The 25,335-nt window shown below is 46.3% G+C and overlaps 1 protein-coding gene across 1 annotated transcript in view; it reads left to right on the forward strand.

Moving 5' to 3' along the window:
- Positions 1-25,335, forward strand: part of MAT1A (methionine adenosyltransferase 1A) — a 178,266-nt gene that overhangs the window by 117,139 nt on the left and 35,792 nt on the right. Inside the window, exon 5 of the mRNA XM_075347304.1 lies at positions 19,194-19,337. Within this exon, the coding sequence (XP_075203419.1) occupies positions 19,194-19,337 (144 nt within the window). The remainder of the gene's footprint in view (positions 1-19,193; positions 19,338-25,335) is intronic.

A 25,335-nucleotide genomic window follows, 5' to 3' on the forward strand; every position in this document is an offset into this window, starting at 1 on the left:
AGGAAGAAGGGGGGCGTGCCTGACAAAGAGCGCGAAGGGAGCGCGCCATCAGAGCAGAGCGCTGTTAACCCCGCGCGACCCGGAAGAAAATTTGAAAAGTGAATGGAGCCTGGTAAGGTTCACTAAGGGGGAGGAAGATGTCCGACTCCGAGGGAGAGCAGGTGGCTGCCATCGCCCAGGCCGCCGCAGCACCGGCCGAAGTAGTCCCAGTCGCCGTCGCCCCAGACCCCACTATAGCGCCGGTAATGCCGATCACCATGCCGTACATACCAGGAGCAGAATGGCTGCCGCAGTACTCCGGGGAGTCCCATACCTTGAGTGACTTCAGAGAAAGCCTGCACAGCTTGTTCCGGGTGTATCCTCTGACTGAGAGCCAGAAGGTGGGCATATTAATGGGACAGCTAGCCGGCGCAGCCCAGCGTGAAGCGAAGTCCTGGCCTGATACAGATAAAGGGACAGCAGCCCAGATACTGGCCAAACTAAAGAGCACTTTTGACACCCGCACCGCAGCAGAGATAAAGATGAGATTCTTTGGGTGCAAGCAACGGGCCACAGACAGCATAAGGGACTATGCCTTAAACTTGCAGGAGGCCCTGAAAGCAGTTAAACAGGTGGACCCAGAGAGTGTACGTGAAGAAGACAAACTCCTAACTGAGCAGTTCATAGAGGGGCTCCTGTCAGACGCCCACAGGACCCAGCTGCGTATCCTGGCCCTGCAGAACCCTGCTCTGGACTTTGCCAAGTTTAAGGACCAGGCCATCAGGGTACTGAGAGAATCTACGCCGAATGACCCAGTACCCCTCCGGCCTCTTGCTATCACGTACCCCGGGGTGGTGCCTGCAACACGAGCCACTGCAGGGGCTGAGGCGCAGTCCCTGGATAAGGATCCCATGGCAGAGCTCAGACAGCAGTTCCAGGAGCTGACCAAGACTGTGGCTGCCCTTGCCAAGACCGTGCAGTCTCTACAAATGACCCCCTCGCCTGCAAAAATCGAGTTGGCCTCCAGCCCAGAAGACGTCCCATGGATGCGACAGAGGAGGATTCCGCCGACCCGAGGCAGAGACACAGACCGGTATGATTCAACAGGACAACCGATCTGCCGCCACTGCAACCAGGCGGGCCACATTGCACGACGCTGTCCTTTAAACGGGCTGAGCCTGGGGCCAGGAGCCAACCCCCAGGTGTGAGGAAGCCCGGCTCAAACCCCAGCCGCAGCAAGTATGTGGGAGGACGACCGGTCCTTCCCATTGTGCTGGATGGGATCCCTTTGAATGCCCTCCTGGATACGGGGTCCCAGGTAACAACCATCCCCCACAAACTGTACAAAAGATATTGGGCTGATTCAGACATTGACCATGGCCCAGATGATGATTTAACGATTGTGGCCAGTAATGGTCAGCCCTTACCTCAAATTGGGTACAAAGAAGTAACCATTAAAGTGGGGCGGGTGGAATTGCCATGTCAGGGGATGATAATTGTAGATATTGATCGCAAAGAATCTGACCCACTGCTAACCCTTGGTACAAATGTGATAGAAAATTGTATTGCCGAAGTGATAATTTTGTTGCAACAGGCGTCTGAAACTGCCAGCTCCGGGCAGCAGCGTGTCCTACAGAGGGAGATCAGAGCCCTGATGAGGAGGCAGCAAGTAGAGCTAGCCGGAGGAGAAATTGGCAGTGTGAGGGTAAGTGACCCCCTCCCCATTGTAATACCCCCAAGAAGTGAAATGTTGATATGGTGTCGGGCAGCAATAGGCCTCAAGGGTCAGGATTACCATGCCTTGGTAGAACCAGTGTATTCAGACAGTAGGCCTGGAGTCCTGATAGCCAGAGGGGTAGCGGACGTCCGCAAGGGGAGAGTGCCCGTCCGTGTCCTGAATTGTGGGGAGGAGGAGGCCAAATTGCCCCGGTACGCCACTGTAGCAAAACTGTACACTGTCAGTAACAATACCATTAAAGCAGTGGAACCCTTGATCCCGTCCGACCAGGCGGAAGACAATGGCTCCAAGGGGCAGCCGGAAGACTGGTGCCAAAAATTACATGTAGGCACCGACTCCACCCCCTCGCACCAAAAGCATGGGGTTTACCGGGTGGTACAGGAGTACGAGCGGGTCTTCAGCAAACACCCCCTAGATTTTGGGCAGGTGAAAGGGGTTAAACATCAAATCCCCACGGGTGATCATCATCCCATTAAAGAGAGATACCGCCCTGTACCCCCCGCACAGTATCAGTGTGCCAAGGAAATGTTACGGGAAATGAAGGAGGCTGGGGTTATCAGAGATAGTTGTAGCCCCTGGGCAGCTCCACTAGTGCTCGTAAAGAAAAAAGATGGTACAATGAGAATGTGTGTAGATTACAGGCAAATTAACCGCATTACACATAAAGATGCTTATCCACTGCCCAGAATAGAGGAGTCACTAACAGCCTTAAAGTCAGCTAACTATTTCTCCACCTTGGATCTCACCAGTGGGTATTGGCAGGTTCCCGTGGCAGAGGCAGACAAAGAGAAGACTGCATTCACGACACCAATGGGTCTCTGTGAGTTCAACTGTATGCCATTCGGGCTCTGCAACGCCCCAGGGACATTCCAAAGGTTGATGGAGTGCTGCTTGGGCCATCACAACTTTGAAACCGTGCTGTTGTACCTGGATGACGTAATAGTCTACTCCAAGACTTATGAGGACCACCTGAAGCACTTAGCAGAAGTGTTTGAATCCTTGTCGAAATATGGCCTGAAGATCAAGCCGTCCAAATGTCACCTCTTGAAGCCAAAGGTACAGTACCTGGGTCATGTGGTCAGCGCAGAAGGTGTGGCACCTGATCCGGAGAAAGTCACTGTAATCAAGGACTGGCCAAGACCCACCACAGTGAAGGAGGTGCGGCAGTTCCTTGGACTGGTGGGCTACTACCGAAGGTTCATTGATGGTTTCACCAAGATAGCAGCGCCCCTTCAAGATCTCCTGGTGGGCCAGCCAAAGCAGGCTAAGAAGCAGAGCCCTCCATTTGAATGGAGCAGCCAACTGGAAACATCCTTTGTCCGGCTGAAAGGGGCTCTCACGGGAGAAGAAATTCTGGCCTACCCTGACTACAGCCAACCGTTTGTACTGTATACAGACGCCAGCAACGTGGGACTGGGAGCAGTTCTGTCCCAGGTACAGGGAGGCAGAGAGAGGGTGATAGCGTACGCCAGTAGGAAGCTTCGGCCCACAGAAAGGAATCCAGAAAACTACAGTTCCTTCAAGCTGGAGTTCCTCGCTATTGTTTGGGCAGTGACTGAACGCTTCAAGCACTATCTGGCATCGGCCAAGTTCACCATCTTCACGGACAACAATCCGTTGACACACCTGGCAACAGCCAAGTTAGGTGCGATGGAACAGCGATGGATGGCCCGGCTGTCTAACTTTGACTTTACCATCAAGTATCGGGCTGGCAAGAAGAATAACAATGCTGATGCGCTGTCCAGAATGCCTCACTTGCCCGAGTCTGGAGAAGACATGGATGAACTCGAAGAGATAGAGTTACCGGCTTTCCATCACCAAGGTGTGTCCCAGTGTGAGCATGCTGTAGGAGTGAAGCGCTCAAGCCAGCACGGGGTCTCGGTCAACCCCTTACTCCACCATAATTGGGAAGAAACACAGAACGGTGACCCGGCCGTGCGATTGGTCAAAGAGAAGCTAGCGCAAGCTGAGACCCATCTTGGCCCAGACGCTCCAGAGGAAGCCCAGCAGCTGTGGAAGGAGAGGGGACGACTGTTCACCTACCAAGGCAAGCTCTGCAAGAGATATGTCAACTATCGAACAAATGAACTTGTCTGGCAGATAGTGGTTCCGCAGAGAGATGCTCCAATGGTCCTAGCAGCATATCATGATAACGCAGGACACTTCGGGTGGAAGAAGTTGGAAGCCCTACTCCGTGATCGGTTCTATTGGGTGCACATGAGAAAGATGATCGAGAAGTGGTGCCGAGACTGTGGCCCGTGTAACCTGAGGCGGAAAGACGATGCCAGCCAAAGGTCTCCCCTACAGCCAATTGTCACAAAGCAGCCCCTGGAGTTGGTGGCCCTGGACCACGTGAAGTTAACACCAAGCCGGTCAGGCTATGTGTACGCCCTCACCATTGTGGACCATTACTCTCGTTTCCTGGTAGTAGTGCCTGTGAAGGACCAGACAGCCAGGACAGCAGCTAGAGCGTTCCAGGCATCCTTTTGTCGACCTCACGGCTATCCGGAAAGGGTACTGACTGATCAGGGTCCTGCATTCGAGGCTGAAGTGTTCCAAGAGTTCTGTAACATGTACGGTTGTAAGAAAATCCGAACCACACCGTACCACCCCCAAACCAATGGACTGTGCGAGAAAATGAACCATGTGGTTATTGATATGCTGAAGACCCTACCGCTGGAGGAAAGGAACCAATGGCCAGAAAAGTTGCCAGATCTGGTAGACCTGTACAACCACATCCCAGTGAATTCGACCAACTGCAGCCCCGCTTACCTGATGCGAGCCAGACCAGGCAAGTTGCCTGTAGACTTTGAGATGGGGACTGTGTCGCCTGAAGCGGTTCAAGAAATAGAGGATTGGGATACAGAACGGCAGCAGCGGTACCGTAAGGTCCAGGAGTGCGTAGAGAGGAGCCTGTCTCAAGCAAGAACGAGGCAAGAACAGCATTACAATCAAACAGCCCCAGCAACTCCCTTAGCACCTGGAGAACAAGTCCTCAAGAAGAAGCGGAAGACGCATAAATTGGATGATCAGTGGGAAAACGAGCCCTACACCATTATCCCCTCCAACTTTGACAATAGTAAGGTATGCCTCATAAGCAAAGATGAAGGCAAGACCTATCAAGCAATTTCCCGAGACCGCCTGAAAGCGTGCCCTGAACGGTGCAGAATCCAAAGAGAAATGGAAGGAGTACAAGGAAGTCCCCAAAGTCAAGAGAAAGGAGGGGAGATGATTCAAACCATCCTTGGAAAGTTCCCCAAAACTTGGACCCGAATAAACAATGCCATAGTGGTACCAGTTTTGACGTTTCCGCAGTTGGTCGAGCCAGAAACAGAAAAGGTTCCGGATCCACCTAAAGAATCGTCCGCTCCGGCACGAGATGACACACCAGCAGTGGAGCAGGAGGATCAACCCCCTGTCAGTGGTGAACCTGTCATACCCTTGGCGACTCCTAGATCAAAAAGGCAACCATCACGCTTACCTATGGGGGTTAGGCCCACCTGTAGTGCTGAGATAGAAGACGCACCACGTAGTCAGGGGCAAACACCAGAGCTACGTAGGTCCCAGCGCAGCACTCGGGGACAACCCCCTCTAAGGTATAGGGAGTCAACTGTATAAGGGAAAGAGTACTTATTAGGATGTAAATAGTTATGCAAAATGTATGCCATGTTGTGTACAAAATGTTTTCTTTTTCTTTGATTGCGAAAATGGACAATTGGGCCACTGGACTATGGGTGGCCAACACCTAAATTGTTCATAGTTAGCACCAGTGTGCTCAACACCCCTGAAGAAAAACCCGTCCGGCGTGCATAGAGTGGGGTCATCAATGCTCTGACGCACGCCCAGAGCCTACGTTGGGGGTTTGAACGCGGCGGGTCCCCCATGGAGCAGTGTAATGGACACCCGGCAGGGAGCCACACTGGACTCTTATAGTAATGTTTAAGGTTGTAACGTTAAAGTAATTGCGCCTCCCATAATGGGATGAAATGTTCTAACATGTCATGTTTGTCTCTACAGTCCGGGAGTACTGAATTTAACTAAGGGGGAGTGTGGCGCCCCAGGACCTGGTCGCCACAACAGCATTGCCCTCCCAAAAGGGTTAATGCTGAGCCTGGAGGTAATTGGGAGATCTATTGGCCAGTAAGTTAACACTCAACACAGTTCTCCCTCCGGCCAGCAGGGGGAGCTCTGAACCTGGAACTTCAGGGAGCATTCCTTAAGTCTGGCTGGAAGGAGGAAGTGTTAGTTAGTCTGGAGACAGGAGTGAGAGAGTGCAGACGCAGAGTAGTGCTGCCTTGTAAACTTGGGCCTAGAGCTGGGATAGCTTGGCCCAGTGAAGCAAGGGGAGCAGAGAGGCACAGCAGAGACTCGGACATCGGAGTCTGTAGTTGCCAGGGCATAAAATCCATCCCAGGTAGCTGAATCCGGAGGGCAGGAGAGCTGTAAGCCCCCTGGCCCAGAAGCAATCTGAAGGTACAGCTGCATCCCAAGGGCCTGGTGTGGACTCCAGCAGAGAAGCACCAGAGAGGGCCTGCGCAGTCTACCACACAGAAGAGGGGACGAACAACAAGTCCCAGCAGCAAGAGGGCAATTGCGAACCCAAAGTGCAGTGTCCTAAAACAGCAGAGAAAGATTAAGGAGTAGGCCTCATACTCAACTGGCCAAAGATCACCCCAGGCACTTCCAGGCCGGCCGGATCATCTATACCATCTGTGACGGTCTCCCTGGACTAAGTTTCTGCCGAGTAAAAGAGGAGAAGGTAAAGAGACTACTGTTTGTGCCTGTTTCTTTCATTGCTTGTCGGCCCTGCACCGTTTTAGTCACACAGCACCATAGACTTCCACAAGCACCAACTGTGCCCCGGGCATTGCTCCACCTGTGGGGAGCAGTACCACCATTGCTGCTATAACATCATCCCGGTGGCCTCACACAGCAGCGGCGGCTTAATAGCCGCAGACCACAGGTGGCGTCACGAATACAAACTTAAAGTCATCCGCCACATATTCAACTGACACCCACCAGGGCCACGGAGCCGGGCCCAGCCACCACTGACTACCACCGGACTAGTCCGGCCCGGCACCGGGTGTCCCATAGCCCTGGGGTGGGCGAGTCACTAGCATAATGGCTTAGTTAAAAAGAGTTGGAGTGTGCAGAGGACAGGAGGGTACAGTGCCAGGATTGTGGGGCTTTGGGTAGAGGAATGGAAGCCTGCCTTTCTATTCCCTCCTAATGGTGAAATGCAGCGACGAAATCCCTGACCTTGGCTACACAGACGCTGTCTCTGTTTTCAGGACCTGTCACCTATGGCTCTGACCCTGCCGGTTTGAGCCCTTAAAAGGACTGATAGAAAGTGCTCTCCCTAAGCTGTCTAGCGCTGTATATGGAGCGCATACAGCTGTATCGGCGATAGGACAAAGGACGGAGCTGCAACAGTGATGTCTGACACCAAAGACGCAGAAGAGATAATGGCGTCCTGGAGGAAAATGTCCGGTTTTATAATGCAGGGACATGTGACATGGACATCCTATCACACATGCCGTTGCTTCTCTGGCTAAAAGTCCACTTAGCTGTGTGTGTGTCTGGGATTGGCTGACATGCTGGCCCGCCCCACAAGACGCGCGCGCTTAGGGAAGGAAGACAAGGAAAAAAAAAAAAAATGGCGATCGCCATTATAGAAACAGCAGTGATCTGAAGGCGCTGTTCCCGCACACTATACACTGAAATGTCATAATAGTGTGATTCACAGAGTGACTTACACTATTACAGCGGAAACCAAGCTAGGAATTAGCTGTTTTTTTGCTGCTAGAACCGTTCTCGAACGTTTCTAGAACTATCGAGCTTTTGCAAAAAGCTCGAGTTCTAGTTCGATCTAGAACAGGCCCCAAAATCACTCGAGCCTAGAACTGGAGAACCTCGAACCGCGAACCGCGCTCAACTCTAATCACCACTCCTCCAAAGCCATCTTAATAACCAACAGTTCTCAGTCACCAATCCAGGAAGGCCTTAGAAAACAAACCACAGGTTGCCATTTTCCCAGTAGGAGATTTCTGCATGAGGACTTCCTACCCCAGAGGAAGAAGCACTTCCAAGAAGAACTGTTTATTAGTCTCAGATCTATGCAGTGCGGGAACCGATGAAAAGACCTGCTTCAGAGAGATGAAGGCACTCTCAGCCTCCGAAGTCCACAGCTTTGGGTTAGCACCCTTGTGGATCAAAACAGAAATTGGGGTGGCTTCAAACGAAAAAAGAAACATAAACTGATGGTAGTAATTAGCGAATCCCAGACACCAGTGACGTAACTAGAGTTCAATGGGCTCCAATGCAAAATTTAGACCTAGGCCCCCCGCCCGCCTCGGAGTACAGGATAAGTATGCTGACACTTGACTCTTTCCGCAGAACCAAGCTCTCTCATACTCTGATATCTCTTTCCCTCAGCACCCAGTTTTCATGTTCTGATATCCATCTTGTCTTCAGCACCCAGCTTTCCAATGCTCTGCTATACATCTTTTCCTCAGCACCCAGCTTGTCCTTGATATCAGTGCATATGAAAGCTGGGTACTGAGGGAAAGATGTATAGCAAAACATGGCAAAGTTGAGTCATGAGAGAAAGATGCATAGCAGAGCATGGGAAAGATGGGTACTGAAGAAAAGATGTATAGCAGAACATGTTAAAGATGGGTGCTGAGGGAAAGAGCCTCCTTCCCTTAGCACCCAGATTTCCCATCCCATGCTTGTATCTTTGTCACCATCCGAGTATATAGCCTCATCCATTTTTTTTTTGCTGTACATTATATTTGTGCTATAAATAACATTCTTGTAAGTTTAGAGGAAAGAAATAGCCAGCTCACCACAGCTTCTCAGTCCGGAGTTGATCACGATGCTCGCATGAAGATGCCCAGGCTAAGGCTAGTAGATCCAGGAGAAAAAAATCCAGTAATCTTAGGCATGAATAAATGAATTCCTAAATTGTACCATATAGTATTATGCAGTCCCCATATAGTAGTATACAGCCCTTATATTCCACCATATAGTAGTATGCAACCCCCATATAGTAGTATGCAGCACTTATTTTCCTCATTATAGTAGTATGCAGCTCCCATAGTCCATCATATAACAGAGAAAAGTAGAAGACGGGTTTGTAATGCCGCGCCAATGATCACCAGTCAGAGGATCAGATTCATGTATCTTTATTGTTGAATAGGTCTACGCGTTTCAGGAGCTCTGCTCCCTTCCTCAGGACCGTCAGAAATAAGACAACATCAAATCTACCATGGTAGATACAAGTATACATTAAATAGACACAGTGACGTCAGAGTACTGCCCATACTAGAATAAACGGGCGGGAAAGGGTGCATGGTGATTCATAAATGACGCAACACACTATAGAAAATAGTATTATGCAGCTCCCATATCATTTAATACACACCCATCTGGCCCCCATAATGGCATCTGACCATTATGATTAAATACATAAATACGCACTTTTCCCCCTCCCCCTCTGCGCCGGTCTCTACATCAGTGTTCTACACAACTCATCACAGCGGCACGCAGTAGTGACATCATCGCGCTCTGTTGTGCTTTCACGTCAAAGCGCTGCAGACACAGCAGGCGAATAATGAGAGAGGCAGAGCTCTGCTCCCTCTCCTCATTGCTTTCAATTGTATCAGTATCTTCAATGCCGATACAATTGAAAGTGTAATCCTTGAAGGTGGGGGAGGGCAGGTTGCCAGCACTGGCCCCGAGCCCCCCTGACTCACGATCCCCATAGCAGTCACGAGGCCTGCCACCATTAGCGGTACACCACTGGCCAAGGTTCTCGGGCACCCTGAACCTCCGGGCCCAGTCGCTATCACGACCCATGCAATCTCGATCGTTCTGCCCCTGCCAGACACCGTGAGATAGCCTTCACACCATCAGGACAAGGCCACTTCAGAATTACAGACACCTTCTCAGGATCCCTCATCAGCCTAGAATCAGAGATTGTTAACGTAACCCAGGAAGGGAAGAGTGGTCTGCTCAAACATGCACTTTTCAAACTTGGTGAATAAATGGTTCTCCCTAAGCATCTGCAGGACCTAGCAAACATTCCTCTTGTGAGTGGGCAGATCAGGGGAGAACACCAGGATGTCGTCCAGGTTCACCACCACACAAAAGTAGAGAAGATTATGGAAAATATAATTTACAAATTCTTGGAAGACCGCAAGGGCATTTCTGAGCCTAAATAGCATTACTTGATACTCATAATAGAAGCAAATATAGCTAGTATAGTCTATGCAAAAGAATTATGTGATATAGATAAATACAATGCAATATCATTGGACTATTAATAATGGTTACACCATATTACAAAAATTCTGAAAAACAAAACAAAGTACTAAAAGCACCAAGTAACAAAATATACAGTATTAGTTTTTATTGAACATAATTAAAATACAAATGAAAAAAGTGAATGTCAAACAAATAGCCACAAGGTGGCGCCACGCTACAAAAAAAAAAAAATATTTCTATGTATACTGGTACTGATATCATTTTTACATATTAGATAATGTAGCTATATGTACATGGTGATATAAAATATTTTAAGTTTAGTAAGAATAGTAGCAGATTATACAACATATCAAGTAAATAATTGTACATATGCTATACAAGTTAATGGAGGTAATAGCACATTACACATATGCCCGGGGCAATATAATACACAAAAAGAAATGAGAAATTGCTCAATGAGAAAAGAAAGTGCAAAATGCCAAGTGTAAGAAAAAATATTGTTAATTATCAAAAGCATATAAGTAAAGTACAAATGGTTGCGAGGCAAAAAAAAAAAGTTACAAGTAAATTCCATATATAAATACATGTATTCTATATGCCAAACCAAATACAGGTACCAAGATAAAGTGCAATGAGTGATAACATTGAATCGTGCAAAAGCAGAGTACAAGTTATACAAGAAAATTGTTATAAATTCCTACCAGTATGGATAGCGTGACATCACTGTCCATAAAACAGATGGGGTAGGTCACTCTCCGAGTTTCCACATGTCCATCAAAATTCATGGATGGTAGTATTACGTTTTTGTAAGGAAGAAGGAGTAGATACCAAAACATAAGTAACATATTTCTTTTCCCTGCAGTTATAACATCTAGCTGTTTTGGCTGCATTTGTGCTGTTCTGCCAAACATCAGGGGGAAGAAGTTCCCCAAATCCCCATTTACTCATGTGTGGATACTTCGGATGATCATCTAGGTATAGATTAAGGAATATTTGTTAAATATCTGATATAAGACCCTTTGTTGAAACACCCGCTTTACACAATTTTTCAAAATCAGTGGAGAGGGAAACTTTATGGGTATGTGTGCACGTTGAGGTTTGGTGCAGACATATTCTACACCAAAATCGGCATCTTGTGGCAGAAAAATGCACCAAATGCATCTGTTTTTTGGTTTATTTGGGTGCGATTTTGGTGCATTTTTGTACCATTAATTTTTTTAGTGAAATTAATGGCTGGAAGGGCTACAAAAATGTGGGAAAAAAAATGTTTCTGCAAACAAAACTCCAAGCAAAAAAAAAAAAGAAGCAACATGTGTACAGCACTTCAGAATTCTCATTGATTTTGTTGGCATTAGGTTAGACATGCAGATTTGGGCCACAAACTGCACCAAAAAACTTGTCAAACATACACCGTGCGCCCAAGGCTTAAAGTTTGAAAAGATAGAATACATGAAAGTATCTGATTTGCAAATATCGGAAGAGGTAATTGGCAGGTAATTGTAATTAGTGTATAATACGTTAAAAACAATAAAGTCCTGGAATGTGTATACACTATATTTGCAAAGCAAAATAGATGGTTATCATACCACTGCTTGGTAATGCAGTACTAAATAGTAATGAGGTCAAAGGGGAATTTTCAGAACTAAGTGGAATTTTTTTGAGCATGGGTGCCAAATCGTTTTGATAAAAGTTATTGGACCCAGCATATATGTATCTAGTTTACTAGAAAAGGTCCCCTAGAGGTAAGAGTTAGGGTGTATTGGGTTTAACCAAGGTTTCTCAATTTCCGTACACCTAGAGAATGCTCTACTGTTAGACCAGGCTGGAAAATGACGTAAATGAGTTGCCAAGTAATACTTAGTAACATCAGGTACACCCAACCCACCTCTTAGTTTGCTCGCAAGTAGAATTTGATTTTTAATTCTATGCTTTTTGAGAGTCCATTTGATTTGATGGCTCCATGGGAAGCGTAGAAAGTTACCATTTCCGGAGGAAAGTTTGAATAGTTACCTTTCTCTTTTCTGGGTTGGAAGGGAGCATGTCATGGAGAGAGTATAGTTTAGATAAATAATCCTGAATCATGTCAGCAACTTTGGTGGAGTCATAAAAAACTACCCCTTTATTGTGCAAATATAGAAGACTTCCCCCTTTCTTCCCTAAGTTGCTTCATCAAAAGAAAGTAAAACTTGTTCCCCTTATCATAATATTTTTGCCTACTATAAAGCAATAATGTTTCCATTTTAAAAATAGTAATATCCTTTAGCTGAAAACAAACTGAGACATCGTCTCTAAGATTTCTTTTAGGCCTCTTTCACACGTCCTTGTCTCCAGTACGTGTTTGGTCCTTTTCCTCACGTACCGGAGACACGGGCACACATAGACCCATTAAAATCAATGGGTCTGCACTCACGTGCGTGTTCTGCCATGGACTGTGTGTATGTGTGGAGCATACATGTGTCCGTGTGCTCCACACGTTAACATGTCCGTTTTTCTCCGGCATCACGGGTGTCACACGGAACACAAACGGACCACACGGAGGTGTTCCGTGTGACATGCGCCGGAGAAAACACACGTGTTTGAGAAAATAAAAAAAAACTTTACTCTCCTTATCCAGCCCTCTTGTCTGTGCCGCTGCTGTCACTTGCTTCCGACCGCTGCTCATTATGCTCATTGAATATTCACTTCACTGCGGCCAGAAGCAGCAGCAGCGGGGAGTCGGCAGGACCGGAGCCTGCAGATTAGCACCACGGACAGCGACGCCAGGGACAGGTGAGAGGAAAGTTCCCGTTCTCCGTGTGTTATCACGGATAACACACGGAGAACACACGTAGGCCATAAACACGGCTCACGGAGGGCAAAACGCACCTCTGACACATCCTTGAAAAATGTGCATGGTTTTTCACAAACGTGTGAAAGAGGCCTTAGATGGAGTTATAGTCAATTTGGTTTCAAGTGCTCTTAATTAGCTAGTCAAAACCTCTATCTGCAGGAATCTGCAAGATCCTAATGCTGTGCACTTTCACCTAAGTACCGCCATATGTGCATCCCAAACAGTGAATACTTAGGGACTGAACCCCTATTGATCTCAGAGTGCAAAGTGGTACAGAGTGGAAAAATCACAAAATGGTGAAGGGGTTAATTCTTGTAAGTTAACCGTTAATCTATGTTGAGATCCATTAGATAAAGAACCACAGAGGACCAGTCTATACATTGTATCTGAGAAAATAATGTTAAAATCTCCTCCAATTATCCAGGCAGATGGAGAGAGGTGCAAAAGTTTAAAAAAAATAACAATAGAATTTGTGAGACATTAGGTACATTTACATTACATAGTATAATTGGGATGTCTCTATAAGTGACTTGCAATATAAAGTATCTTACATGATGTACAAAAATAGAAAAGCAAAAGAGAACTCCCTGCATATATAAAAGTCCAGATTCCGTAAACATGATGGTCTCATGTAAAGCTGCCCCTACAAGCAGTGTCAAAATAGAAAAAAGCTAATCCTCCAAAGGAAGAAAAAAATATGAGGAACCAAAATAAAATCCTTAGTCCTTTATTATATCACTAGAAGGTGGCCCGATTCTAGATTCTAGAATTTACGTATTGTGTAGTTAATGTATGATTTTTGTTATATATATATATAGATGTTGTTGTGTGTAGTTACCAAGTGTTTGTGTAGGGCGCTGTACATGTTCTGGGTGTTGTCTGGGTGTGGCGGGGGGTGAGAGCGGTGTTGTTTGTGTGTTGCATGTGTTGCATTGTTTGTGGAGTGCTGTGTGTCTGTAGCGTTGTGTGTGTGTTGCGCGGTTTGTGAGGGTGTGGGGTGTGTGTGTGTGTTTTGGGGGAGGTATGTTTTGTGCAATGTGTGTGTTGTGCCGTATGTGCGTTTATTTGTGTGTGCCGCGGTGTTTGTGTGTTGGGTGTTGTGTGTGTGCGGTGTTGTCTGTGTGTGTGGGTGTCTGTGTAGGGCGGTGTTTGTGGTTCCCAGTGTGTGTGTGTGGTGTGTTGTGCAGTGCGTGTGTGGCAATGTGTGTGTGTGTTTTGGGGGGAGGTGTGCACCCCCCATCATGCTCCATCCCCCATGCTGCGCACCCCCCATCATGCTCCATCCCCCATGCTGCGCACCCCCCATCGTGCTCCATCCCCCATGCTGCGCACTCCGCATCGTGCTCCATCCACCATGCTGCGCATTCCCAAACGTGCTCCATCCCCCATGCTGCGCACTCCCAAACGTGCTCCATCCCCCATGCTGCGCACTCCCCATCGTGCTCCATCCCCCATGCTGCGCCTCCCCCATCGTGCTCCATCCCCCATGCTGTGCACTCCCCATCGTGCTCCATCCCCCATGCTGCGCACCCCCCATCGTGCTCCATCCCCCATGCTGCGCACTCCCCATCGTGCTCCATCCCCCATGCTGCGCACTCCCCATTGTGCTCCATCCCCCATGCTGTGCACCACCCATCGTGCTCCACAGTCACACATCAGACAGTATACATGCACACATCTGATCACATACACTCACACCCCACTTCTGCCTGTGCCCTCCTGTGTGTGGTCCCAGCAGCTGTGCTGCACGCCCTGCTCCTCTGCCTTTTGCCAACACGCACACACCCGATCACATACACGCACACACCCGATCGCATACACGCACACACCCGATCGCATACACGCACACACCCGATCACATACACGCACACACACATTGACGATATTGCACATACGCGCTCACACTCACAACATCCGGAGATACCACATGATTCTGGCCATGTGATCCTCCGGCAGGTCCTGGAAGGTCACTGCACGCACAGTATCGCCGCCGAGAAGCAAGCGATATCACTGGAAGTTGTGAGTGTGTGGATGCGATCTGATGTGTGTGTGAGGTGTGTGTGAGAGTGAGTGTGATCTGATGTGTGTGTGTGTGTCTATTCTTATGTGTGTGCGTGTGTGTGTGTTCCGCCGCTGCAGGACCTTGATGCGCTCACCTGGGAGCCGGTGTACGCTGGTAACCATGCTACACAATATTACTCGATGTGTACCATGGTTACCAGCGTACCCCACCCCCCGCTCGCACGGGAGCCCACACCAGCGTACACCGGCAACCCCAGCAATGCGAGGGTATGTGTCGGCTGGGTTGGCGGCGTACGCTGATGTGGGCTCCCGGGGGTACAGCACTCACCTGGGAGTCGGGGCTCCGTGTCAGTTCGGGGAATGCGTGCGGGGGGCGGGGTCAGAGCGAGCGTGCAATGCATGAGGGGGGCGGGGCGTGGCCGAGTTGCCAATGCAAGCAGGGGGCCGGGGCGAGAGGCCAATCCGTGTGGGGGGCGGAGCCTGGGCGAGCGGCCAATCCGTGCAGGGGGCGGAGCCGAGGCGAGGCGAGCGGCCAATGAGACGCTTGTCGCTGTAAGGACAGAATTTTGGAGCAAGACAGACAGACAGACAGACAGAATAAGGCAATTATATATATATAGATGGTTAAAACATTTCTGACGCGTTTCCAGCACCTCCTGCATCCTTAGTTATAGATATGTTACGCCAGCTGGGTCCATACATTTAAAATCACAGTGAGCCAATAGCAAAATTCCACAAACAACTATTCAAATATAAACAGAAAATTATTAGTACAAGTATAGTATCCTTACGAAATTCATCCCATTAGGTTGTGTAGTAAAAATACAGTACGTGTATTTCGCTGTTAATAAAAGGATGTTTTGCTAATAGTTTGGGAGACATGATACCCTTGAGATTGTTTGTCCAAAGCAATGAACCAAAAAACTTGTCTCTCTTTGTCCGTCTTTTTCAAATGCGGTAAAAATTCTAATATGTGTGGTTTTTGCTGTTAAAAAAAAGGATATTTTGCTGGCCAACAATAAAACATGCAACATAGGAAAATTTCATTAATTGTGATTCTGATCACCTAATGTATTGTATAGAATGCACCACGTGCAATTTAAAATACATTGGGTGCACTACAAGAAAAAATAAAAAAGGTTATCAGAGCACATTTATAATATATTAAAGAATAATAATAGATATTTAGAGGCAGCAAAGCATTTGGTTGATATACATGGAGGTACAATAACAGATTTACAATGTTATGGTTTAGAGAAAGACATCTTTCTGTAAACCATTGGAAGAAAAAAAACATATTTAAGAGAAATGCATTGGATTCTAATGCTAAATACTATACAGCCTAATGTGATGAATAACTTGTGGTTTGGACTTGAATATTTGTTTGTGGAATTTTTCTATTGGCTCATTGTGATTTTACATGTATGGACCGAACTGGGGTAACATATCCATGACTAATGGTGCAGGAGGTGACGAAAACGCGTCAGACATGGTATTCCAGCCAACCACAATTTCGGTCTAAATAAAGGACTAAGGATTTTATTTTGGTTCCTCATATTTTTTTCTTCCTTTGGAGGATTACCTTTTTACTATCTTACATGTTTATCAGCGATTAGTGATGAAATTTGAATTGGACATGTCACAGAAATTAGTCCCGCCGTTATACCCAGTTTTTTCCTAACCTGAGATGCTAAATCATGGGGAATAGAAGTTTAGCAAAATTATAATTCCCTTTTATCTTTAAGTGGGTTTTGTCAGGGCCGGGCGGTCGGGCAGACCCAGGAGGTGGATCCACTGGACCGAACTCTAAGATGGTGGTAGGGAGTCCGGTAGCTGAAGCACTGATGGGCAGCAGAACAGTCCGTGCAAGTGAAGGTAGCGAAGGAGTCCCTGGGACCACGGAGTCACAGATGGTAGTCCGGGTGACGTAGCTCAGGTTCGGAGGCCGAGATGATGTCAGGCGGGGTCCGGAACCTTGGGAGCGAGATGACAGGTCACCGCAGGGATCCGAGATGGTACGGACTGTCAGATGGCAGACGGACAGCGTGCGGGGCTCGGGATTCAGCAGGACTGGATGGCGAGGCGGGATCAGCTCTAGAAGAGAGATACGTAAGTATGGCAGGAAAACACAAGGAGACCTGACTCCTAGCTCAGAAAACACGAAGATCAGGCCCCGCCCCCTTGGACAAGAACCCCCTTTATACCCCGTACCTGTCTAACCTCATTTCCTGTTAATGGGCGCTGGCCCTTTAAGAAAGGGTCAGTGACCGCGCGCGCGCCCTAATGCGCGTGCGCGCGGCCCGGGTGCCAGAAGCCAGGGAAGGAGGCTGAGAGGAGGACGCAGGGGAGCCGAGCAGGGCCTGGGAGGCCGTCGGGCGCCGGGATCGGCGGCCAGGAAGCCCAGGAAGGACGGGCACAAGGGACTGGGACGCGGGGAGCGTGGCAGGTGAGCCGGGGAGCGGGGCAGGGGACCCGGGAAGGGGAGCCGAGGACCCGGGGAGCGTGACAGGTTTCCTGCAGAAAAACTATATCAACATGGTGTGTGATTTGTTCATTAAAGGGGTACTCCAAGAAATGTAATAAAAATAAATAACTAGAATAAATAAGCATTTAAATATTACAAATTTTACTAAATACCTTAATTTAATAGTTAGTGCACTATAGGATTTGGAAATTTGGAATATGTCACCTTCCAGCAGTTTACCATCCATCGCATGTCTTAGGACGAGCTGCTTAAAGACATTGTCACGAGGATACCATGATGGAGAGAGATCCCTCCTATTTCTAGTTTCAGGAGATCACAGCCCATGGCTTCATTCACACTTGCTAAGGTTAATACTGACAGCTGTACAGATTCTCCTTTATCCAATGCTGATAGGTTTAATTAGATCCTCTGATCTCCTCAACTGTAAATGAAAGCTATAGCTAGCTGTTCTGTATTGCTAATTACATCTGCTATAAAGACTTCTTTAGTTCTCTCCTAGCCCAGGTAATCACTGATGATAGTTTCTGCTTAGCTTGCGTCTAGAGGGAACCTGTGAACCGTGGACCAAGAAGCGATTCATAGAACATTTGCTGTGTGAAAGCTGTGTTGATTTTTTTCCCTTCCTTAGTCCTTTTGGTTTTGCCCCTCTGGTCTATTCCTCATTACTACCTCTTGTCATTTGGAATGCTTTGTATGATTGCTGTTTATTTTACCCCTGTCTGTCAAATCCTCTCTGTGTCTTTAAACAGACATCTGTGGGAGGGCAGCATCCTGTCAGATACTGTGAACGACCATTGCTGACCAGCCCTTCAGCTGCCACAGGCCAGCTCACCCCTTGCAATGAGCACCGCTCACCCAGGACAGCCATTCCTCACTTGTCAGGGAGGACCCTGGGCTCAGGGGACCCCTCATCTATGCATACAATGCGTATGTGGTGTGGCTTTCCCCCCAGTGCGACTAGCCCGACACTTCCTCCCATCTCGGCTGCGGCTCTCCGGCTGAAACCCCGCGCACTTCAAGGGTCTGGGAAACAATGGTGCACCTGTTCATCACCTCCCGGCTCAGATGACTTTGTGAGGGATGTACTACCAAACATCAGGCCGCCAACAGGGTCCGTATGCATGGATTCATCCAATAACCCCTCTAAAAGCAACCCTCCACTCTCTCAAGGCGCTGATGGGTAACAGCAGAATTTATAAGAGAGTTTTTACTCACCGTCAGCTATTTTAAATGATTTTAAACTCTGTAAAAGGGGTAAAAATGTAGAAGCTGTTCTCTTACATGTCTTCTCTGCTTGGTGCACAGACAATGCCTCAATATTATAAATCATTAGCACGTAGCACAATAGAAAAACCACATAATAGATTATCCCCCTAAAATAAATGTATAAAAATAGAAAGAAACATGTACTGTATCTATGTCAAAACATTATGTTGTCCTGTATTTTTGTATTGATGCAAATATACAAAAAGTATTAGTTCTGAAATTTTGAGATAATTGTATCATTGATAAGGATAAAAAAAATATACATGCATATCAAAACTGATCTCTGCTTCTATGCCTCCTTCAGAAAAGTAATATTAAAAACCTGCTGAGGTGGAGAAAGTTGCACTGTTTCCCTGCTGTTACAGTAAAGAATCCTTGTCTGTGTTGATGGTGAAATTTTCTTTCCTCTATATATAGTTGATGTTGCCTTCTTACAGTTACAACCCAAGAAAGAAAATAATTATTGCACAGATCTATGTATTGTCCATTTAGATATCAGTAGGCTGTCATTCAATTGTCTGGTCTTAGCTTTTAGCCCTTAATAAAATTATTTTTACTGGTAAAAATTTGAATTATTCAGTTTCACTTTTTTATTTCTTTTCTAGGGATTGATGTTTGGCTATGCCACCGATGAGACAGAAGAGGGCATGCCACTGACTATTGTGCTGGCACACAAACTGAATGCAAAATTAGCAGAATTACGACGCAGTGGGGATCTTCCATGGCTTAGGCCAGATTCTAAAACACAGGTAGTTAAAATGGGGAATTTCCTTTCTATCCTTCCTTTTAAAGCAGTCATTTTATTTTTTTAAATTGTTTAGTTTTTTTAAACAGCATAAAAATAAACATTAAGTTTCATTAACTTACTTTTTCTATATGCTGACATTCTCTTGCAATGAGAACTTATCTTACATAGTGTTAAGTTGGATTCCATGGCACTCAGCTACTAGTGACTGCCCGGACTCTGGCCAAGTGTGCACAGTAGTTAAATCCCAGGAAAAGGGTTAGGCTAAGAACCCACTTTGCGTTCACCTACTTACAGTTCTAAACGCACGTTTTGGGCTTAATTGATTTGACCAAAGTTGCCTTTTTCAGAACTTTAGCACTGAAAACGCATGCGTATTTACCGCGTTTTAGAAGCGTTTTCAGCGCTTTTTACCTGCTTTTTCACCTGAGTTTTGACAGATGCGTTTTGAACATAAACACACTGCTAAATAAAGATTAAACAGTCAAACACAATGAAAAAGAGAAACAAAAGGTAAACATATAATTTTAAAAATAATTAAGAAAATAGAAATAAAGAAAAAATTATAGCGGTAATATACTATTTTTTTGGAAAAATAGCAATAAATTATTATTTTTCTTTAATTTAATTGTCGGACTATGTGTGTGTGTAAAGGGACATATGAAATCATTATTTCAATATCCAAAAAGCATGCGTTTTGGTAGTCCAAAACGCATGTTTTCTGCACATAAGAAGCAGGTAAAACGCAGGAATTTGAAGGAATCTTGGTTTTTCTCATTGACTTCAATGTTAGCAAAACGCACCCAAAATGGCAAAAACAACTGACATGCTGCTTCTTTGAACGCATGGTTTTTGCCACAAAATATGCAAATTAAACACAGCATTTAGAAACGCAAAGTTCGATCTAGAAATCCCCATTTTCCATTGACTTTGCTGGAAAATCAAAACACATGCCTTTTGGCATGAAAAAGGTGCTTCTCAAAACGGACCTAAAAAGCACCTGAAAAGCAGGTGGAAATGCAAAGTGCGTTCTTACCCTTAATGCTTAACATCCCAGTAAGTCCATCAATTTCTATAAAAAAAAATTAGCTGTTCACCTCCCTTCCCCTCCCAATAAGCTCCTAATAACCTGCTGTTCGCTATATTTCCCAGCAGCTCTCTTAATCACTAGCCTTAAGCCCGCTACACACGCTTCAATATATCTCACAATCTGTCGTTGGGGTCAAGTTGTAAGTGACGCACATCCGGCATCGTTTGTGAGGTATCTGCGTGTGACATCTACGTGCGATCAGGATTGAACGCAAAACCGTTGATCGCAAACACATCGTATCTTTCTCTAGAATTGAACGTTTTGTTGCACGAACCTAGTCAATTGTAACGTGTGACATCCCTCATACGATTTTGGTGTCTGATGCTATGTGCGCAGTGTGCGCTCTGCACCGCAGCTGAAAAAAGGTCCGCTTCAGAGCGCAGTTGAAAAACTGCGTTCTGAAGCGCCTCACAATGTCTGTCATTCACTAATCTCTGTCAGTCCGTCACTATCTCTGTCCCTCACTCTCTGTCCATGTCAGTCTATCCCCCTCTCTCATATACTCACCGATCCCCGATCCCCGGCTCTGCACGGCATTCACACTGCTCCGGCGGCTTTTACTGTTTTGAAAAAGCCGGCCGCCCATTAAACAATCTCGTATTCCCTGCTTTCCCCGCCCACCGGCGCCTCTGATTGGTAAATCGGGAAGAGCCGGGTACCGTCCCAGAACTGTCGCATCTAATGTATGCGGCAATTCTGGGCGGCTGTTGGCTGATTTTGTTAGGCTGGGGGGCTCCCCATAACGTGGAGCTCCCCATCCTGAGAATACCAGCCTTCAGCCGTATGGCTTTATCTGGCTGGTTTTAAAATTGGGGGGGACCGCACGCCGTTTTTTAAAATTATTTAATTATTTATTTCACTACACAGTATAGACACGCCCACCGGCTGCTGTGATTGGGTGCAGTGTGACACCTGTCACTCAGCGTGGGGGCGTGTCTCACTGCAACCAATCATAGGCGCCGGTGGGCGGGGAAAGCAGGGAATACGAGATTGTTTAATGGGCGGCCGGCTTTTTCAAAACAGTAAAAGCCGCCGGAGCAGTGTGAACGCCGTGCAGCGCCGAGGATCGGGGATCGGTGAGTATATGAGAGAGGGCTGCTCAATTCCCTTACTCAGGAGTTTAGCGGTCACCGGTTAGTCTTCACTGGTGACCGCTAATCAGGACGCGACACAGACAGAGCCGGGATGACAATGAAGTCGGGTGAAGTTCACCCGAGTTCATTCTGACAGTGCGCCTCTGTCTGTGTCTGCTGTCATCTGCCATTCAGCTCTGCTGCATGGCTGTCTGTGTCTGCTGTCATCTGCCATTCAGCTCTGCTGCATGGCTGTCTGTGTCTGCTGTCAGCGGCCATGTAGCAGAGCTGAATGGCAGATGACATAGTAAAAATGCATCCCTACACATTACACACGCTTGGCAAGTCAATAAATAAAAAAAAAAAAAAGGTTCCCAATGCATACGTCACAGAACACATGATCTAAAGGATCGCACACAAAATTGATCAATTTAACATAGACTACTAACGCACGTGTGACAGCAAATAAACGACCTACATGCAATCTCATAAGATCCCGTATGCAACCTGGGCGTGTCACATCGCAAATGCGATTGTACAACTAATTGCAACGTGTAAAGTGGGCTTTAGGGTAAGTTCACACACTGCGTTTTTTTGACGCTGTGTTTTTGTGCGTTTTTTGCCGCAAAAAACCCACACAAACACAGCGTCCAAAAAACGCATGCGTTTTTGTGCATTTTGCTGCGTTTTTGCTCACTGCGTTTTTATGCGTTTTTTTTATTAGTGAACAATGCCATTAAAGATTGTTGAAAAAAAAAAAAAAAGGTCTGATATCATTTCCTTCATTCTCCACTAGTGTATGCAGGAGAGCAGACAGCTGCAGAACTACAAGGCTCAGCATGCTCCATCCACTAGTGTATGCAGGAGAGCAGACAGCAGCTGCAGAACTACAAGGCTCAGCAACCTCCATCCAGGAGTGTATGCAGAAGTTTTTTGCACCCCAAAAAAATGACGCGGGCTTCGCCATATTTTTGTATGCTAGCCAGGTACAGCAGGCAAGTATAGGCTGCCCCCATCCCCCTGCTGCCTATTTGTACCCAGCTGGGAACCAAAAATATAGGGAAGCCCTTTTTTTTTTTAATTATTTCATGAATTTCATGAAATAATTAAAAAAAAAATTACGTGGGCTTCGCACAATTTTTGAGTCCAGCCAGGTACAACTAGGCAGCTGGGGATTGGAATCCCCAGTGCAGGGTGCCCAAGCTTTCTGGGCACCCCCGCTGCGAATTGCAGTCTGCAGCCACCCCAGAAAATGGCCCTTTCATAGAAGTGCCATCTTCTGGTGCTGTATCCAACTCTTCCAGCTGCCTGATGCCGGGTGGCTTGCTGGGTAATAATGGGGTTAGGGCTAGCCGTGTATTATCAGCTGGCCCTAAGCCCGAAATTTATGGTGTCACGCCAATATTAGACATGGCCACCATGAATTTCTAGTAAAGATAACAAAAATCACAACACACAGAAAAATATTTTTATTAGAAATAAAACACAACACAATTAGTGACTCCATCTTTATTGAAATAAAGAACCCCCCTCCTCTGCAGTAATCCTAGGTGAAGGGTCTTGCGCCGTCCAATCCAGATCCAATATCATCTGATCAGTTTGCTGGAAGACAAAGCGATCAGATGATGAGTCAGGTTCAAGGACATAAATCACATCACACATCAGCTGATTGTATAAACGGCTTTTATACAATCAGCTGATGCATCAGTGCAAAAAAAAAAGAACTACTCACTTCTGTGCAGACTCCCGTCTGATGCAGGACCTGGCGGTAATCAGCTGATGAAGTCTCTTGACTGCATTAGCTGATCGTTTAAGCTGGCCGAGCGGGAAAAAGCCGGCCTCACCGCTGCACTTATACAATCAGCTGATGCGTCAGGTGACCGCATCACCTGATCAGCGGCAGGTCCTGCAGCTATCGCACATGCGCAGGAGTATGCAGACAGCCAGAGCAGGGGTGGCGGTATCGGTAAGAGGAGCTGGGAGCGGACATGTACCGGGAGCCTGCAGACAGGTGAGTATGACATTTTTTTTTCTACTGTTCACGTTTGATTTTGCAGCTGCTGTCACCTCCTGACCGGATATGGCGCAAGACGGGAGCAGACATGGCATCGGACAGGAGGTGGAAGCAGCGGTTGCGGTACCGGGAGGATTCACGCTTCTGTGTTTACTAACAGAAGGAATCCTCTTCCTGTACATGTCACTGTAGTACCCACCCCTTGCATTTATAGCTGTGTTTTTAGTCATAGAAACGCACTAAAATGCAGCTATATTTGCAATTTGCGTTTTTCATTGCGTTTTTGAACATCTCATTAAACTCAATGGGTGGAAAACGCAGTGAAAAACGCAAAAATAATTGACATGCTACGTTTTTGTGGGCACCACAAAAACGCAGCTAAAAAAAACCCGCTGTGTGCAGACAGCAAAAATGAAAACTCATAGACTTTCCTGGGACAGCAAAGTCATGTAGTTTTCTGAACAAAAACGCACCCGAAAAATGTGCAAAAACACCGCGAAAAACGTACTGTGTGCACATAGCCTACTGTCCTGAGCCTATGCTTGTTCAAATGCCCTATTATCTCTATGTGTAAATGCAGTGATAATAGTGTAGTCTCCAGAACAAACCACTGATAGCTGAATACAGCAGAACTTGTGCTGAGCTCTATCATTCTGCTAATACTACAGCTTTGCTGCTCACCAGAACTGTCACTCAAGGAGTAATGCCTGCTCTGTCAGAAACCAGGTAGTAATGATACTGCAGAGTTGTCCATTACTTATGTAACTTGAAATACTTCTTTAAAGCTGACCAAGCACCAGCATTGTCATATATAAACTAAAGCCAGTGCTATAATGGCGCTATCACGCTGATTCTAAACATACCTTTAGTTATGAGATCGGCTGTATAGTTTCTGAAACATAGGTAAGTAAAGTTTGTGAAATACACTGTTATTTGATGAGAAGTTCAAAAGAATATAAAATCTGTGGGTTACAACGTTCACTAGACACGTAGATTAATTCCTTGAGAGGTGTGGCTTCCAAAATGGGTTTATTTGTAAGGATTTCTGCTGTTTTGGCATGTCAGGGGCTCTTGGCATGTGACATGGCATCCGCAATATTTTCCAGCCAAAATTGTGCTCCAAAATTCAGATAGCACTACTTCCTTTCCGAGACATGCCATGCTCCCAAAAAGTAGTTTTCTACTACACTTTAGATGTTAAACACATGAAATTCATAAATTAATGACCAATCGAGAGGATCCTAGTCAAAGATCAGTCCCAGCTTGTAGGCTACTCATTTAACATGATACACAGGAGAACAAAGGGTAGTAATGCTCAAAACTAATTTCAATATATTTATTTGTGACAAGAAAAGTTGAAAATATTTTTTATCTTTAGAAAAAGGCTTGAATATATACAGCACAAACAGGGGGTAGATGTAATAATGGCAACAAAATAGGCCTGCCATACATATTACAAAATCAATTGTTTACATAGATTTGTAAAATAGCACATAACACAATTTCCTGAAGCATAATATGAGTATATCCCCAACAATAGGTTTTAAAAAAAATTCAGGAATAGATGATACTGGAATGAATCCCATATAACATTTCCCTATAGATCTGATACACAGACCTTTAACATCAATAAAGACAAAAAGTGCAGCTGCAGATATCATACCAGGATGGTTAGAAAAGTGCTACAGAACTGGAGGCAGGCCAACCAAGGTGGAGAGGCAGGATCCCCCTCCAGTGACCCCAATGCACATTTCACAGTTATGTGATTTGTTGCTTCATCAGGGGAAAATAATTATATATAGCCTTTTTCTAAAGATAAAAAATA

This window comes from Anomaloglossus baeobatrachus, chromosome 5, assembly GCF_048569485.1.
Source record: "Anomaloglossus baeobatrachus isolate aAnoBae1 chromosome 5, aAnoBae1.hap1, whole genome shotgun sequence".
In the NCBI taxonomy this organism is placed as follows: Eukaryota; Metazoa; Chordata; class Amphibia; order Anura; family Aromobatidae; genus Anomaloglossus; species Anomaloglossus baeobatrachus.